The 14,550-nt window shown below is 48.2% G+C and overlaps 1 protein-coding gene across 1 annotated transcript in view; it reads left to right on the top strand.

The window, feature by feature from the left end:
* The first annotated feature begins 234 nt into the window (after nucleotides 1-234).
* Nucleotides 235-14,550, top strand: part of CEP57 (centrosomal protein 57) — a 31,302-nt gene continuing 16,986 nt past the window's right edge. The window contains exons 1-4 of the mRNA XM_075066511.1: nucleotides 235-393; nucleotides 7,044-7,200; nucleotides 12,023-12,278; nucleotides 12,809-12,842. Coding sequence (XP_074922612.1) covers nucleotides 364-393; nucleotides 7,044-7,200; nucleotides 12,023-12,278; nucleotides 12,809-12,842 — 477 coding nt within the window. The 5' untranslated portion in view covers nucleotides 235-363. The remainder of the gene's footprint in view (nucleotides 394-7,043; nucleotides 7,201-12,022; nucleotides 12,279-12,808; nucleotides 12,843-14,550) is intronic.

Raw genomic sequence — 14,550 nt, 5'->3', positions numbered from 1 at the left:
AACAAACCTCGACGTCACTACTCTTGTCCGATTCGGTTGGTCAGGCAAGCGATTGAGAACGAGCTACGCCCCTTCCGCCAAACTTTCCCCTTCTATTGGACAAACTGCTATCTTTATAATTTGATTGGACAGCTGACATGTCAATCAAATGTCGGCTTGTGACGCACAGAAGGTGTATTTCATAAGGGGCGGCATCTCTGCTTGGCAGCCCCGCTCCCTCCTTCTCATTGGTCAGTTGCCATATCAGTCAATCTCCACCTTGTTGGCGTACAGGCGCCTCTGGTACTGGAGTCGGGGTGGTTGGCTGTATGGGCGTCGCGGCCTTAAAGGGGCCCGCACCTCCTGTGGCCGCCCTTTGGGGACATGGCGGCGGCTGGTGACCCCCAGCACATGGTGAGAAATGGCGACGGGGTGGGGGCGCTCCCCTGGCCACCAGTACGAGCTTGGGGGGCGAAGGGCTCTGAGGGCCGGTGGGGGGGCCAAGCGCCTGTCAGCCTGACCCCGGGGAGGCTGGACCTGACTGGGAAAGATCCCTCTGGATCACCTGAGGCTCCCCCCAGCACGGATCTGGTGGGGATCCCCCCGGTTACCCCCAGAGCACAGAGCTGGCTCGGAAAGATCCCCGATCACTCCCCTGCAGCCTGGATCCCCCTCTCATCCCCTCCCCAACAGGGATTCTGGGAGGACTCCTCCTGCAAAGTCCCCCTCTGACCCCCTCCTGAGCAAAGAGAGCCAGATTCTGCCCTGCTCTGTTACTAAGCACAGACCTGGCTGGGAAAGGCTGCTAGAATCAATCCCCTCCTCCAGCACAGTTCCTGGTGGGGAAGGACCCCCCAGAAGCACATCTCCTTTCCCCAGGACAGGTCTTGATGGGAATTCTACTCACCCCCCCGCCCGCCCGCCCAGCACTGGCCTCGGTTGGTTGGACGTGGGAAACGGTGCACCCCCCCCACCCCCCGAGCATCTCCATGCTTTCAGACTTCTGGGCACAACTGTAATGCAAATAAATAATATTGATAGCTTTTATACATCTCTTGGTATCCAGCTGTTTTTTACCATCCCTCAGCAGCTTGGAGCTGGCTAAAGAATTCTGGATGGGTAACATCATGGTAATGCTGTGTGGAATCTAATAAGCTAATGGCACATGTTTACTTACAAAGGGCTACAAATTTCTATTAAGAAAACATAATATTTTGTGTGTGTGATGCAGAAAAATATATGGATCTCTGAGTATAAAACCTCTCAGCGGTATTACTGGTTTTTAGTGGGAGTCTTTGTTTTGCACAGCACAGTCTGGTATCTGTGGCCACCAGAGAAGAAGTGGAGACCAACACAGTTTGATAAGAAGAGGTGTTTACTTTACTAGAAGCTGAAGCCAAAAGCTCATCCAAGCAGAATAAATTACTAAAAGATAGTGAACATCTAAAAAAACACGTTTGCAGGAGCAAGTGAAATTTTGAACTTTAAATGTCTTCAGTCTAGTGGTGCATTTCTATGACAGATCTGATAATGCTTCAGATGTTAAAAGGCTGGCCCTTTTAAAAGTGTTGCTGTTCCCTCAAACTCTGGTGTAGTGAGGAGGGTCTATTCCCATCTAAAGGACTTTTTGATACAAAAGAAATAGAATGTTCTAATAGTTTGATTTTACATTGAATTTGTATTTTCCAGCACTTTCTGGTGTCTGCCAGGGTTGTTGGTTTGATGATGTCTGCTCTAGGACTCATCATAGGCTCAGTTCAGCACTACTCAGGCTTAAAATTAGGCATTTGCTTAAGAACTCTTCTAAATCAAGGCCTAAAAGCCCAAAGAATCACAGTCTAGAGACCAGCAAGGTATGTCTTCACTGCAGCCGGGAGAGAGCCTTCCAGGCTGGGTAGGCAGACTTACACTAGCTCAGCTCAAGCTAGTGTGCTAAAAATAGTGCTGTAGGCATTGTGACTCGGGCTTTCAAGCTTTCATGGCCCCCTGGCTCTGAACTTGGGAGTGCCAGGCTGAGCTACAATGTTTACACGGTTATTTTTTATTGTGCTAGCTTGAGTCTTGTCTACGTAGGCTGGGAGGCTGCAGTGTAGACTTACCTCAACTGTTCCCACATGCTTCTTTCCCAAGAAACCTAGCTCAAGGAAGCACAGTGGGAACCTCCTCTTCCCTTCTTATGGAAGTCAGAATAGGGAGAGGAAGAAAGCATGACTGTTGTGGGGAGCACAATAGGATACAATTGAGGGTGCTGTAGTGGTCCGTAGGCTACCAGGCAGGTGATCGTAGAGAATTGCCTGGCCAGTGAAGCTACAGTAGCCATGAGAATGTCATTTCGCCACACTTTCCTGGTCTGCTGCCTTCACCTGACATTCATGGCCATCAGAAGTGAAGTCTGCTCTTTTTGCTAGCAACTGCGTTTGTCAGAGGACGTGCAACTGCTGGGAGGGCATGAGCCTGACTTCTGAGAACTTCTGGCAATGGGCCATAAACCATTCGATGAAAGTGCTGTTCCCACTTCCTGGGCCACAGGTTAGAATCAGCTGCCTAGTATGACTGAAACCTGGGCTACGCTTAAACTTAAGTTGATGTAGCTACAATGCTCAGGGGTGTGAAAAATCCATTTGCTGGGTGCTGGAGCGACCTGACCTAACCCCTGGAGTAGGCACAGTTAGGCTCATGGAAGAATGCTTCTTTTGACCTAGCTACTGTTGACTGGGGAGGTGGAGTTCCTATAGTAACTGAAAAACTTCAATTGCTGGAGGAAACCTTTACACCAGGGATCGGCAGCCTCTGGCATGCGGGCCATCAGGGAAAGCCTCTGGCGGGCCGGGCCAGTTTGTTTACCTGCCGCGTCCACAGATTTGGCTGATTGTGGCTCTCACCTGCTGCGGTTTGCTGTTCCAGGCCAATGGGGGCTGTGGGAAGGGTGGCCAACACATCCCTCGGCTTGTTCTGCTTCCCACAGCCCCCTATTGGCCTGGAGCAGTGAACCATGGCCAGTAGGAGCAGCGATTGGCTGAACCTGCAGACACTGCAGGTAAACAAACCAGCCTGCCATTAGCTTTCCCTGGTGCGCCGTGTGCCAAAGCTTGCCGATCCCTGCTCTACACTGTGCTGCTACAGTTGTTTGACTACAGAACTGTAGTTGTGCTGTTACAGCCCCTGTAGTGTAGACATGGCCTAACCCTGCTTAGCTTCCTCAATTTTGTCTCACTTAGCTTTCTCCACTGCTGTGGCCCCAGCTTTCCACCTGCAGCAGTCAGAGTTTATAGGGGAGGGGAGTGGGATGTAGGGATGCTTGTAGTCCTCTCGGCATAGTCCCTAGTGGGCATTCTGAATGTTATTTCTTCTGATGGGACAGAAGTCAGAGCAATAGCCTTGGCCTCAAATCAGAGAGAGGATTGAATAATAAGGGTAATCTCAAATATACTGTTAAGATGTGGGTTTTTAAAAGTGGAAACCCATCCTCAGCTGGGGGTTTACTGTATCTGCTCTGTTAGAATTCTCAGTGTTGGTGGAGTGAGAAGTGACAATGCTAGCTCTTCATACTTTGGAATAGCAAGTGCCACACTAAGGTAGTTTTACTTCTGATTATACTGGGTCTATCTAGAACATTGGCTTCAGTTACATGAGCTTGTAGTTGATCTTTGGCTGGCTTCTCTATGAGCTTGCACAGGTTTGACACTGGGCAATGGATGGCTAAGACTGAAGTATCCAGTATGGGTTTCTTCAGTGTTGGTTGAATTTCCATGTGTGTGAAGGAAGAAGGGAAGATTCAGTCTCTGAATGAAGTGTTTTGGCCAGGAAGGGCATGGGTTGGATTTACAAGTGTTACATCAGGACTCCTTTATGGTGTCAAGAACTGCTTGATGAGTGAATGTACTGAACTCGAGGAAGTGCAAGCAGGTGGAGAGCCCCTTGGGGAGGGATTTGGCACAGATATTTTTAGTAAAAGTCATAGACAGGTCACTGGCAGTAAACAAGAATTCATGGCCTGTGACCTGTCCAAGACTTTTACTATATACCCCTAATTAAAACATGGGTCAGGGGATATGGGTGCGTGGGGTGGGGTGGGGGGACGGTCTGGGGTGCCACAATGCTGGGGGGGGAGAGGTGGCCCAGGACCCCTGCTGGTGCTGGGGGGAGGCTACCGTGGCTTGTGGCTTTGAACCCCCATTGGTGGGGGTGTATGTGTGCGTGCTGCAGCGTGTGGCCTGGGACCCTGCTTGGGGTGGCAGCATGCAGATCAGGACCCCTGCTAGTGTTGGGAGGGGGTGGGAGGCAGGGGAGAAAGAGGGTTGGTGGGGCTAGCAGGCTCTGACCAGCGTGTCCCTGCAGCTCCTAGGGGAGGAGTGGCCAGGGGGGCTCCATGCACTGCTCTCGCCACAAGCACCAGCTCTACAGCTCCCATTGGCTGGGAACCGCAGCAGTGTTCGGAGCCCCCTTGCCCCTCCACCTAGGAGCTGCTCCCACACCCCCAAAAAACTAAGGGTGTCTGTGTTGGTGATGGGGAGGAAGGGTTATTTTGTAAGACAGCATGTCAATGTCTGAGGCCAGTGCAAAATGGTGATTATTCCACAGGTCCTTGACTCTCATCCTATGACTGGAGTGCTGCTGCCATTTAGCAGGCTTTGGAATTGGTTGGAGTTCATGAGCCCTCGTGGTCAAATCAGGATGACTGGTCTTTTCTATTGCCTGAGCCATTGGCTTTCGTGAGTTGATGGTCTGTCCAAGACAGTGTAATGTCCTCTATCTTGATATCTAGGCTGAAGATCAGGGTATGACTATTATCTATGTGAATCTGTCCCACCCTGCATTTGTGCCATCCAGCATAAGACAATCAAATTGCTATTCCTTTCCTCTAAAAAGGTACTGTACCTAGATACTGCCTGCAGAAAAACTCATCTGCAAAATTCCTAGGCAGCTTTGCCCATTAGGAATGTAAAGGAGTTGGATGCTAGTACCTGCTGTCATCTGTAGCTTCAGACTCCACCCACTTTCCCCATTCATGCCTGGATCCAAATTCAAAATCTCATGAATCTTCTCCCACTCCACTTCCCTCCCTGCTGACTCTCTTCATCTTGCGCCCGCCTCTTCTTGCTGCCTTTATGCAAGGTTACTACTGTTACTATCTGGAAGAACCTTCCTTTGCCTTTCTGCCTCCTGGGTTCTCCATTTCTTTATAATCTCATCTAACTTGTGTACAGCCTGTACAAATCTAATCTAAAAAGGTGTTTGCTCCCTTGCTTGTACCTCTTAATTTTTCTTCTGTTAAGTCTAAGAGTATTATTTATGCTATGTCCACACTACGGACCTTACAGCTGTACCGCTGCAGCTGCACCACTGTAGGTCTGTGTAGCCGCTCTATGCTCTCCTGCCAACATAATAAAACCACCCCCAACGAGCAGTGGTAGCTATGGCATTGGGAGATACTCTGCTGCCAACATAGTGCTGTCTACATGAGCACCTTGGTAGCGCAACTTATGTCATGGGGGTAACGCCCAGGAAAGGGAAGAGAAGCTGTGGTTGGTGAATATGGTCCATGAGTTAGACTGACCCTGATGAAGGTCCCTCCATTTTCATGTTAATTTTTGTACATTTCAGGTTGTATTTCCTGAAACATCACATACAAAGGGGGTCCTTCCCATAAGAGTTCCAAAATCAGAAAAAGAAATGAATTCTTTTTAAGCCAATCTCATGGGCTTTTTGTGGGGGTCGGGGGGGGGGTTGTCATGACCTTTGAGTTGGTGAGGTTGTGATTTTATTGGGGTGATGAGTGCTCTCTTACTGCTGCTGTATAAGCTGTTCTTGAACCTTTTAAAATTCAAATATCCAAGTCTCTGTAAAGCTCACTATTTTTCAGTAAGTTACAGAGCATCTGGAACAGTTGAGTCCTGTCTCTGGCCTTGGCTACACTGGCGCTTTACAGTGCTGCAACTTTCTCGCTCAAGGGTGTGAAAAAAACAGCACTGCAAGATACAGCGCTGTAAAGCGCCAGTGTAAACAGTGCCCGCGCTCCCAGCGCCGCAAGCTAATCCCCATGGGGAAGTGGAGTACCTGCAGCGCTGGGAGCTGCGACCACACTCACACTTGCTTTGAAGTTTCAAGTGTAGCCAAGCCCTCTTTGTGGAATAGCATATGAAACTGTTCCTTGGCCACATTCATAAGTAAAATGTACTTGACAGCATGATATTATTTGGGCTGTGGCAAGAAACGTTTGTCTGAACTATACAATGGTATAGACAAGCTGGGGGTTGTCAACATTGATCCAAAGTGAATGGCTATATTGACTCTTCATTGCAACATTCAAACAGAGATTAATTGAATGAACATGACTTGTAGCCAGATTGTTCTCAAGGGAAATTCAAATAAGTAGAAGGGGCAAATATTTATTTTACTTTATGGAATTTAATGTCCAAGTGTTTAAATAGACTATCTGAAAAAAAAAAATATGCTTGTTGGTGGCTAGGTGCCACTCAGGCAAATAAAGAAAACTGCAGTTGATTATACGTCCCTAGGTTTTTCCATGCAAACATGTTTTCCTGAATCCTGAAGTCGTATTATATATATGCTGGGTGCCAGTATGCACCTAGCCTGTCCCCTTTGGTTGTGGGGAGTAAAGGGTTAAAAGTCTGGTGCTGGGGCAAGTAAAGTGAAACAAGGGAATAGAACAATTTTTTTTTTCCTTATTTACATCAGACCCTGTTTTTGATATGCGTTAGGGTGAAAATGAAGCTCATAGTCCCAGATTGTAGGGCAGGAAATCTGGCCTTTGCAATGTAATTATATTGTTAATCTCTTGCAGTACTCATGAAAATCAAAATGCAGGTGAGCACTCTGTCAGTAATTAGAAGCTGGGGAGGAGAGTTGTGTACCATAGTCTTGAGTAATTTGCCAGCTCCCCTTTCCAGGCTCTTCAGAGGGCATCCATTAGCCTCTCCCCGTGCTTCTGTAGCAGAACCTGATGGCATAATGACCACCATATACATCTGATTCTCCCTGCTTGTTGCAATTAGTGACTGGAAAATGAGGGTTGCATATAACAACTTTGTTTCATTTTTCAGGGTATTCTGCGTGGAAGTTGTAAATCTGCATCAATCACAGATGGACTCTCTGCAGCGTCATTTGTAGATTATCCTAAATACAAACCCTTCATTAATTCTGATTTGCAACACTCCCCTGAGAAACCAGTAATTCCATATCCAGAAAGTAACAGCAGAGGTAATAGTTTAGTCCAGCATCTATTGCTGTGGGATCGAGGTGCCATGTAACAAGCATAGAGCATGCCCAAAAAGGGCTGTAATCTCACTGTCTCTCCTGCTTTTACCCAGGGGAGGTGTAGTTTAATCTCTCCTCACTTTCATGTCATTTCTCTTTCCTTAGTTCCTCCTGTTTTGCCCTCCTCACTGTCCCATTATAGATCTGTCTCAGGGTGATGCTGCTCCCAGGGAAAGCTCCAAATAAAAGCAGCACCTCTTTGATTAGATCTAAACACTATTCAGTACAGCTCAGAGCAATATTCACTCCATAGTTCAGTGGTTCTCTCGTACTGGTGATCCCTTTCACACTGAAAACCTCTGAGACACTTTTTTTTTTTTTATTAAGCACTATTATAATTACTGGAGGTGAAATGGGGTTTGGGGTGGAGGTGGACAGCTTGCGATTCCCCACTTAATGACCTTGTGACCCTGTCATGGTATAATTCCCCACTCTGAACCTTAGCATCCAAAAGATGGGGTACCAGCATGAATTCCTCTAAGCTCAATTACCAGCTTAGTACTTGTAGTGCTGCCACCAACCAGGAATTCCAGTGCCTGGTACACTCTGTTCCCCCCAAAACCTTTGCCCCGGGGACCCCCCAAGACCAGACCCTCTGATCTACCCAAGGAAAGTAAACCTTTCCCACCGTTGCCTCTCCAGGTTTCCTCCCTGGGGCTTACCTGGAAGATCACTGTGATTTCAACTCCTTGAATCACACAAGAAAGAGAGAGAATAATTTAGCCTTTCTCTCCTCCCAGCTCTACCTGAGAGAGAAGTAATCTTAACACAGATAGGAAAATTAACCTTTCTCTCCCCTTCCCTTCTTTCCCCACCAGTACCTGGTGAATCCGACCCAGTCCTCTGGGCTCACCGAATAAAAAAAAAAAATCAGGTTCTTAACAAGAAAGCTTTTAATTAAAGAAGGCAAAACAGCTAAAATATATTTGTAAATTAAGGATGGATAGGTTACAGGGTTTTTTCAGCTGTAGACACTGGGAATACCCTTCCCAGCCTAGGTATACAAGTATCAAATTAAAATCCTTTCAGCCAAAATTACAAATTTGAACGTCCTTCTACCAATGCACAATTAAAACTCCTTCCAGCATCACATTTGCAAATAAAGAAAAACAACATACCTAACTCGCCCTTATCTACCTAGTATCACATTCTGAACTTATAAGAGCCTGTATCGGAGAGATTGGAGAGAAACCTGGTTGCATGTCTGGTCACTCTCAGAACCCAGAGAGAACAACAACCAAATTCTAACAGCGCACACACAAACTTTTCTCCCTCAAAATTTGAAAGTATCCTGTCCCCTGATTGGTCCTCCGGTCAGGTGACAGCCAGGCTTACTGAACTTGTTAACCCTTTACAGTCAAAAGAGATATAAAGTACTTCTATTAACTCCTATTATCTGTTTATGACATACCTCAACCCCTAGTTTGAGAGCCCCTGCCATTACTGGAGTCCCATGGCTGAGAATCTTCTACCTCCTATGCCTAAAAGTCTGATTTTGAGCCAGTCACGCTGCACTGAAAACGAGTGCAATTTCCTGGATGAATGGGTAGCTGGCTAATGACCTTATAATGTAGCCTATGACTGACATATGGTCTTGCCTTCCCAACTCCCCCAGTGATTAGAGCTTTAATTTGAGCTCAGAAGTGGGTCTGAAGGAGAGAGGGGAGGCACTCAGTGTAGGGGAAGGGGCAGGATACAAAAGGTAGAAGGGGAAGAATTGCCAGAGGAACATTTAGAGGACACAGAAGAATTGCCAGAGGCACTACATATGAGGGGGTATGAAATGAGAGCAGAGTTGTATGGAGGGATGGATTTGTGAAGAGTTTGAGATTCCGGGGGGGGAAGATGGAAGAAAGGGAAAGATTAAGCTGAACCTAAACAACAAGATTCAAACTCTAGGTTATAAAGTAGCATAACGTGGTTGGAGTGGCTCTTGTAATGAGGTCTGACTTGGGAAAGGCCTGGTCTCGAATGGCCAGTGCAGTAAACTCCTAGCACAGAGTGCTTCTTAAATGTAACAGGCACTCTGGCACATAAACTGCTTTCTGTCCTGATAGTGCTGTTGATACATAATTAAAGGAGCACTGTGGCTGAAACATAGAAGTATTCAGTAGTGCAGGAAGAGTTCTCCTGAGAATTATTGATAAAGGTGTATTTTCATATATTGCCTAGTGGTAAACTGAAGCCAGGGTGCGCAGCTGATAGTAATCCCTTCTGGTTTTCATTGTTCAGCGCTGAAGACCTGTTAACTCCAGAACATTGACTTGTAAAATAGTCTAGTAGCAAAAATGTGAGAGAGGTTTTTTAATTCAAAAACCCTGCCGTGTGATCTGTACTGTAATGAAAAAACAAATAAAAATCCCGTCTCTTGCTGTCGCATTGGGAACAGAGCCATGCTGTCTAAAACCCTGTCTGCTTGTGAGCTCATCCAAATATTTAGCTACTTTCCACTGACTGTTTGTGTCCATACTTTTAAATCCTACAGTTTCTATAGCTGTAATGTATAAAAATATACACCCAGGCACTTATCTTTCATTTATATATTATTATTTATTAATTACCTACTTTAAGAGTAACAATGGTTTTTGTTTGTCTACAATTCAGAGTTTGACGTCTTTGCTTCAGAATTTTCCCACTGTAGTGTAGTAACTGTTCTTTCCCTTTTGTAATCTTATACCAAGATGTCAATATCCACCCTTGCATGTATTAATCTTTTTAATAAATGCACCTACTTTATTCCCTTCAGTGTGGGCTTCAGTATAGAGGTGTCATGTTAATGTGACTTTAACAATCCTAATCTGCACATGTGGTCTCTGTGTAAATGTATTCTACTTTAATGGGACTTCACATGGGGTAAGAGTGTGGATCCTTTTGCAGAACAGGGGCCTGTATTAGACAATACAGTGTAGATCCATAGTACTTTAGATGACCAGCATAAGGTTTCAGCTCAAGATGATGCAGTTTCTTTTTTTGTGGTGGTTGACTGTCTAAATATTCTGTGGGATAATTGGTGGTTAAAGGAGGAATTTGAATTATTCTGTGGGATAATTGGTTGTTAAAGGAGGAATTTGAATTAAGGGTGCAAGTGAGGTGGGGAGGGAGTTCCAAATCCAAGGGGGGAAAAAGGGGGAAAAAAGAGCAATGGGAGAAGGATACAAAAGTGGCACCCAGAAGGGCAGCTGAGGAGGAAAGTAGAGCAACACTCTGTAGAAGAGGATTTTTGCATCTCTTCTGACTTGCGTTCGCCTCCCTGGTTTCAGTGAGTATTCACAGTGTACACTCATGCATTGGTTGAGTCTGTAGCCACACTCAGATCCTAGCAAGTAATTGTTTATATCAGGGGAGGGCAAACTACGGCCTGTGGGCCGCATCCGGCCCATCAGGGCTCAGTCTGGCCTGCGGGATTGCCAGTCCCATGGCGCAGCGGGGCTCAGTCTGGCCTGCGGGATTGCCAGTCCCATGGCGCAGCAGGGCTCAGGCAGGCTCCCTGCCTGGTCCGCTCCCAGGACCGGCCAGCACCACATCCCTGCAGCCCCTGGAGGAGATGGGGGCAGAGGGCTCAGTGCGCTGCCTTCGCCTGCAGGCACTGTCCCCGGCAGCTCCCATTGGCCAGGAATGGGAAACGGCAGCCAATGGGAGCTTCAGGGGTGGTACCCACAGGCGAGGGCAGTGTGTGGCAGAGCCACCTGCCCTGCTCCACCCCACCCCACCCCACCCCCAGGAGCCACTGCTGAACATGCTGGCCACTTCCAGGAGCGGTGGGGGGCCAGGGCAGCCAGGGAACCTGCACCACGGAGCCGCTTGAGGTAAGCACCTGCACCCTGAACTCTTCCTGCACCCCAACCCCCTGGCCTGAGCCCCTTAACCCCCGGGCACACCCCTGCTGCACCCCAACCCCCTGCCCTGAACCTCTCCTGCATCCCATACCCCTCTGGCACCCCAGCCCCTTGCCCTGAGCCCCTTCCTGCACACTGCACTCCCTCCCACACCCCAACCCCCTGCCTCAGCCCTACATTCATGGCCCTGCATGCAATTTCCCCACCCAGATGTGGCCCTGAGGCCAAAAAGTTTGCCCACCCCTGGTTTATATATCCCATTGAGCTTATAGTGGGGTATCAGTCTTGCACCTTACTTCCACTTCAGTGCTAGCCTTCTTCTACCTATCCGATAGAATGAGAGATGCAGTCAGGAAATCTGTTGTGGATTATATTAATTTAAAGGCAATTTCTGTCACTGAGCACTAGCTCCAATTGTCCAGGATGTTTTCATTGCAGGTAGAGTTGAAGGAGGGAGGGGGGACCAACACCGTCCAGCAAAGATGGCCAGTGACTCTTGTGATATTGTCAAGGGCTAAAATCACCTTGTGGGTAAAGGGGCCTGAGAGTAGGGGCTGTCCTGTAGAAGTTGTCCCCAAACCGCTAACTGATTTCAAAACCGGATCAACTGAAGCAAGTTTGTTCAGGCCAATGCAGTCTGGTTTACCCAACAGTACCTCATGCACTTTGAAACTCTATTCAGCTGAGACTCTTTAAAAATCAGTTAGGACCTTGGGGGAAATTTTCCCTGTATTGACCAGACTTAAGGGACATGGGTGTTGCATGGGCCTTGGCATGTGGAGGGAGTGCAGGAAGGTGGCAAGAGGAGGGAATGGTTGCCATTTTTTAATATATGAACACATTTAAAAAGAAACCGTTTAATATTCAGGTGGCAACCTGAGGCACTGTCTCTTACTGGCATGTAACGAGGGTGTCTAATTCAATTGCAGCAATATTTTCTGCTCTGAAGAATCTTCAGGAGAAAATTCGCCGACTAGAGCTGGAACGGATTCAGGCAGAGGAGAATGTGAAACACCTGAGTAAAGAAACATCCGACTATAAGAAAGTGCTGAATGAGCAAATACAACAGAGGGAGCACTCCAAGACAGAGGTGTCCAAGCAAAATCAAGGTTTGTTCACATGTAGCCTTTGCGTGGTCAGGGTGCTAGCAATACAAACTCCACCCAAGGTCACTGACTGGCTTTAGTGTATCGTGTGGGAACATTCTGCCAGGAATGAACTGTTTGTGTGGTGCGCCCACAGAGACTTAGGGCTTGTCTACACTTAAAATGCTACGGTGGCACAGCTGCGCCACTGCAACTTCACCGTTGTAGCACCTCGGCATAGACACAACCTACCTACCCTGACAGGAGGGGTTCTCCCATCAGTGTAGGTAATCCACTTCCCCTAGAAGTGGTAGCTAGGTTGATGGAAGAATTCTTCCAGTGACCTAGTGCTGTGTATCCATGGACTTAGGTAGGCTTAACAGCATTGCTAAGGGGGGTGGATTTTTCACACCCCGACTGATGTAGTTAAACCGACTTAATTTTCTAGCATAGGCCAGGCGTTAGGGCTTGTCTGCACAAGGAAATTGACTGAAATGGCTATTGCAGAATAAACTATTTTGGAATAGCTCCCTGTGTGGACACTCTGTTTCCAGAATAAGAGTGTCCACGTGGGGAGTTATTCCAGAATAGCTATTGTGCTTTAAATTTACACCCTACATTATTCTGGAGTAATTTACTCATAGGCTATGTCTACACTACCGCGGTAAGTCGACCTATGCTGTGCAACTCCAGCTACACGAATAACGTAGCTGGACTCGACATGCCTTAGGTCAAGTTACCATGGGGGTCTACATCGCTGGGGATTGACGGGAGAAACTCTCCCTTTGACTTGCCTTATTCTTCTCATCAGGGACAGAGTAGAGGGGTTGACAGCAGATCGCTCTCCAATGTTGATTTGGTTGGTCTTCACTAGACCTGCTAAATCGACTGCCGGTGGATCAATCTCAAGGATCAATCCCAACTGTAGTGTAGACCTAGCCATATATACATTCCTTTAATGCATTACACCTTGTCCACACTGGGAAAAGTTCAATTTTTCTGCATTAGAGCTCTGGAAGGGCTGCCAACGGTGGCACATCTTGATCTTGTTATGAGTGTAGCCTTGTACTAGGTTCAGCAGGATTGGGATGAAGAGGTGAAGTCACTCTCTGGAAAACAAATGGAATACACCTCTCCACGATATAACGCGACCCCTCATACAAGACGGTAAAGCTCTGACACGCTGCTCCGAGCAGCATGTTAAGGGTGCCGGGCCAGGGTGGGGCCGAGGGGTTCGATAAGGGGCAGAGGGTCTCAGGAGTGGTCTGGGGCTCCCTTCCCCCTACAGCCCCCCTTCCTCCCCGGTCTGGGGGGCAGGTGCTGTGGGAGGGCACTTTTGGGGGCCCCACAGTCCCAGAGTGGCCCGGGGAATTAGCCGGGGGCTGGGAGCATCCCCTCTGCTTCCCTTGCCTCGGCCCCAGCTGTGTTGCTTGGGGGAAGGGACCCCCCCCCTGCACTCATCAGCAGCGGCAGAAATGGAGCAGCCCGGCCCCAGCCCGCTCCACTCTGCCAACTCCCAGCCACAGCGCTCCCTTCCCGCCGCAGATGAGTATGGGGGGTGTCCTTTCCTCACCCTCCCCACACTCACCTGCGGCGGGAAGCAGAGTGCTGCAGCTGGGAGGTGGCAGAGTGGAGTGGGCTGGGGGTGCCTCGCTCCGCTTCTCGCCACAGGTGAGTGCGGGGAGGTTGGGGAAAGGACGCCCTCCGCACTCACTGGCAGCGGGAAGCAGAGCAGCCCAGCTCCACTCTGCCGGCTCCCAGCCATGGCGATCCACTTCCCACAGGGCAGGTGAGTGCAGGACCTTTCCCAGCCACCCCCAGCGACATGGCTGGGGATGGGGCCGGTGAGTGCCTGGCAGGGGGTAGGGGTGGATAGGGGTTGGAGCAGTCAGGGGACGGGGGTTGCGTAGGGGGTGGGGTTCTGTAGGTGATTAGGGATGGGGGTGGTCAAGGAACGGGGGGGGCAACGCAAGTTTGATATAACGCAGTCTCATCTATAACACGGTGAGATTTTTTTGTCTCCCAATGACAGCATTATATCAGGGTAGAGGTGTAATTCCAGTTGTGCTCAAATGAAGCTAGTGGTCTGTGATACATGCTAATAGTTCCTGTTGTGTGTCATTGAGCAGGATTTGCAGGATTCTGATTATTTGCCTAGTTGTAGAGACTGTACATTGTGAGTGTGAGAAAATTTACAGACATTGCAGCAATTAGCACCAGGATTTTTCAGGCAAAGTGGCCAGACTGATTTCCTCAGAGTAAGAAAAGATGTGTTAGTTGTGCCTGTCATGGTATAATTCCCCACTCTGAACCTTAGCGTCCAAGAGATGGGGTACCAGCATGAATTCCTCTAAGATAATTACCAGTTTAGA

This window comes from Chelonoidis abingdonii, chromosome 1 (assembly GCF_003597395.2).
Source record: "Chelonoidis abingdonii isolate Lonesome George chromosome 1, CheloAbing_2.0, whole genome shotgun sequence".
In the NCBI taxonomy this organism is placed as follows: domain Eukaryota; kingdom Metazoa; phylum Chordata; order Testudines; family Testudinidae; genus Chelonoidis; species Chelonoidis abingdonii.
This window is presented reverse-complemented; position numbering and strand designations above follow the sequence as displayed.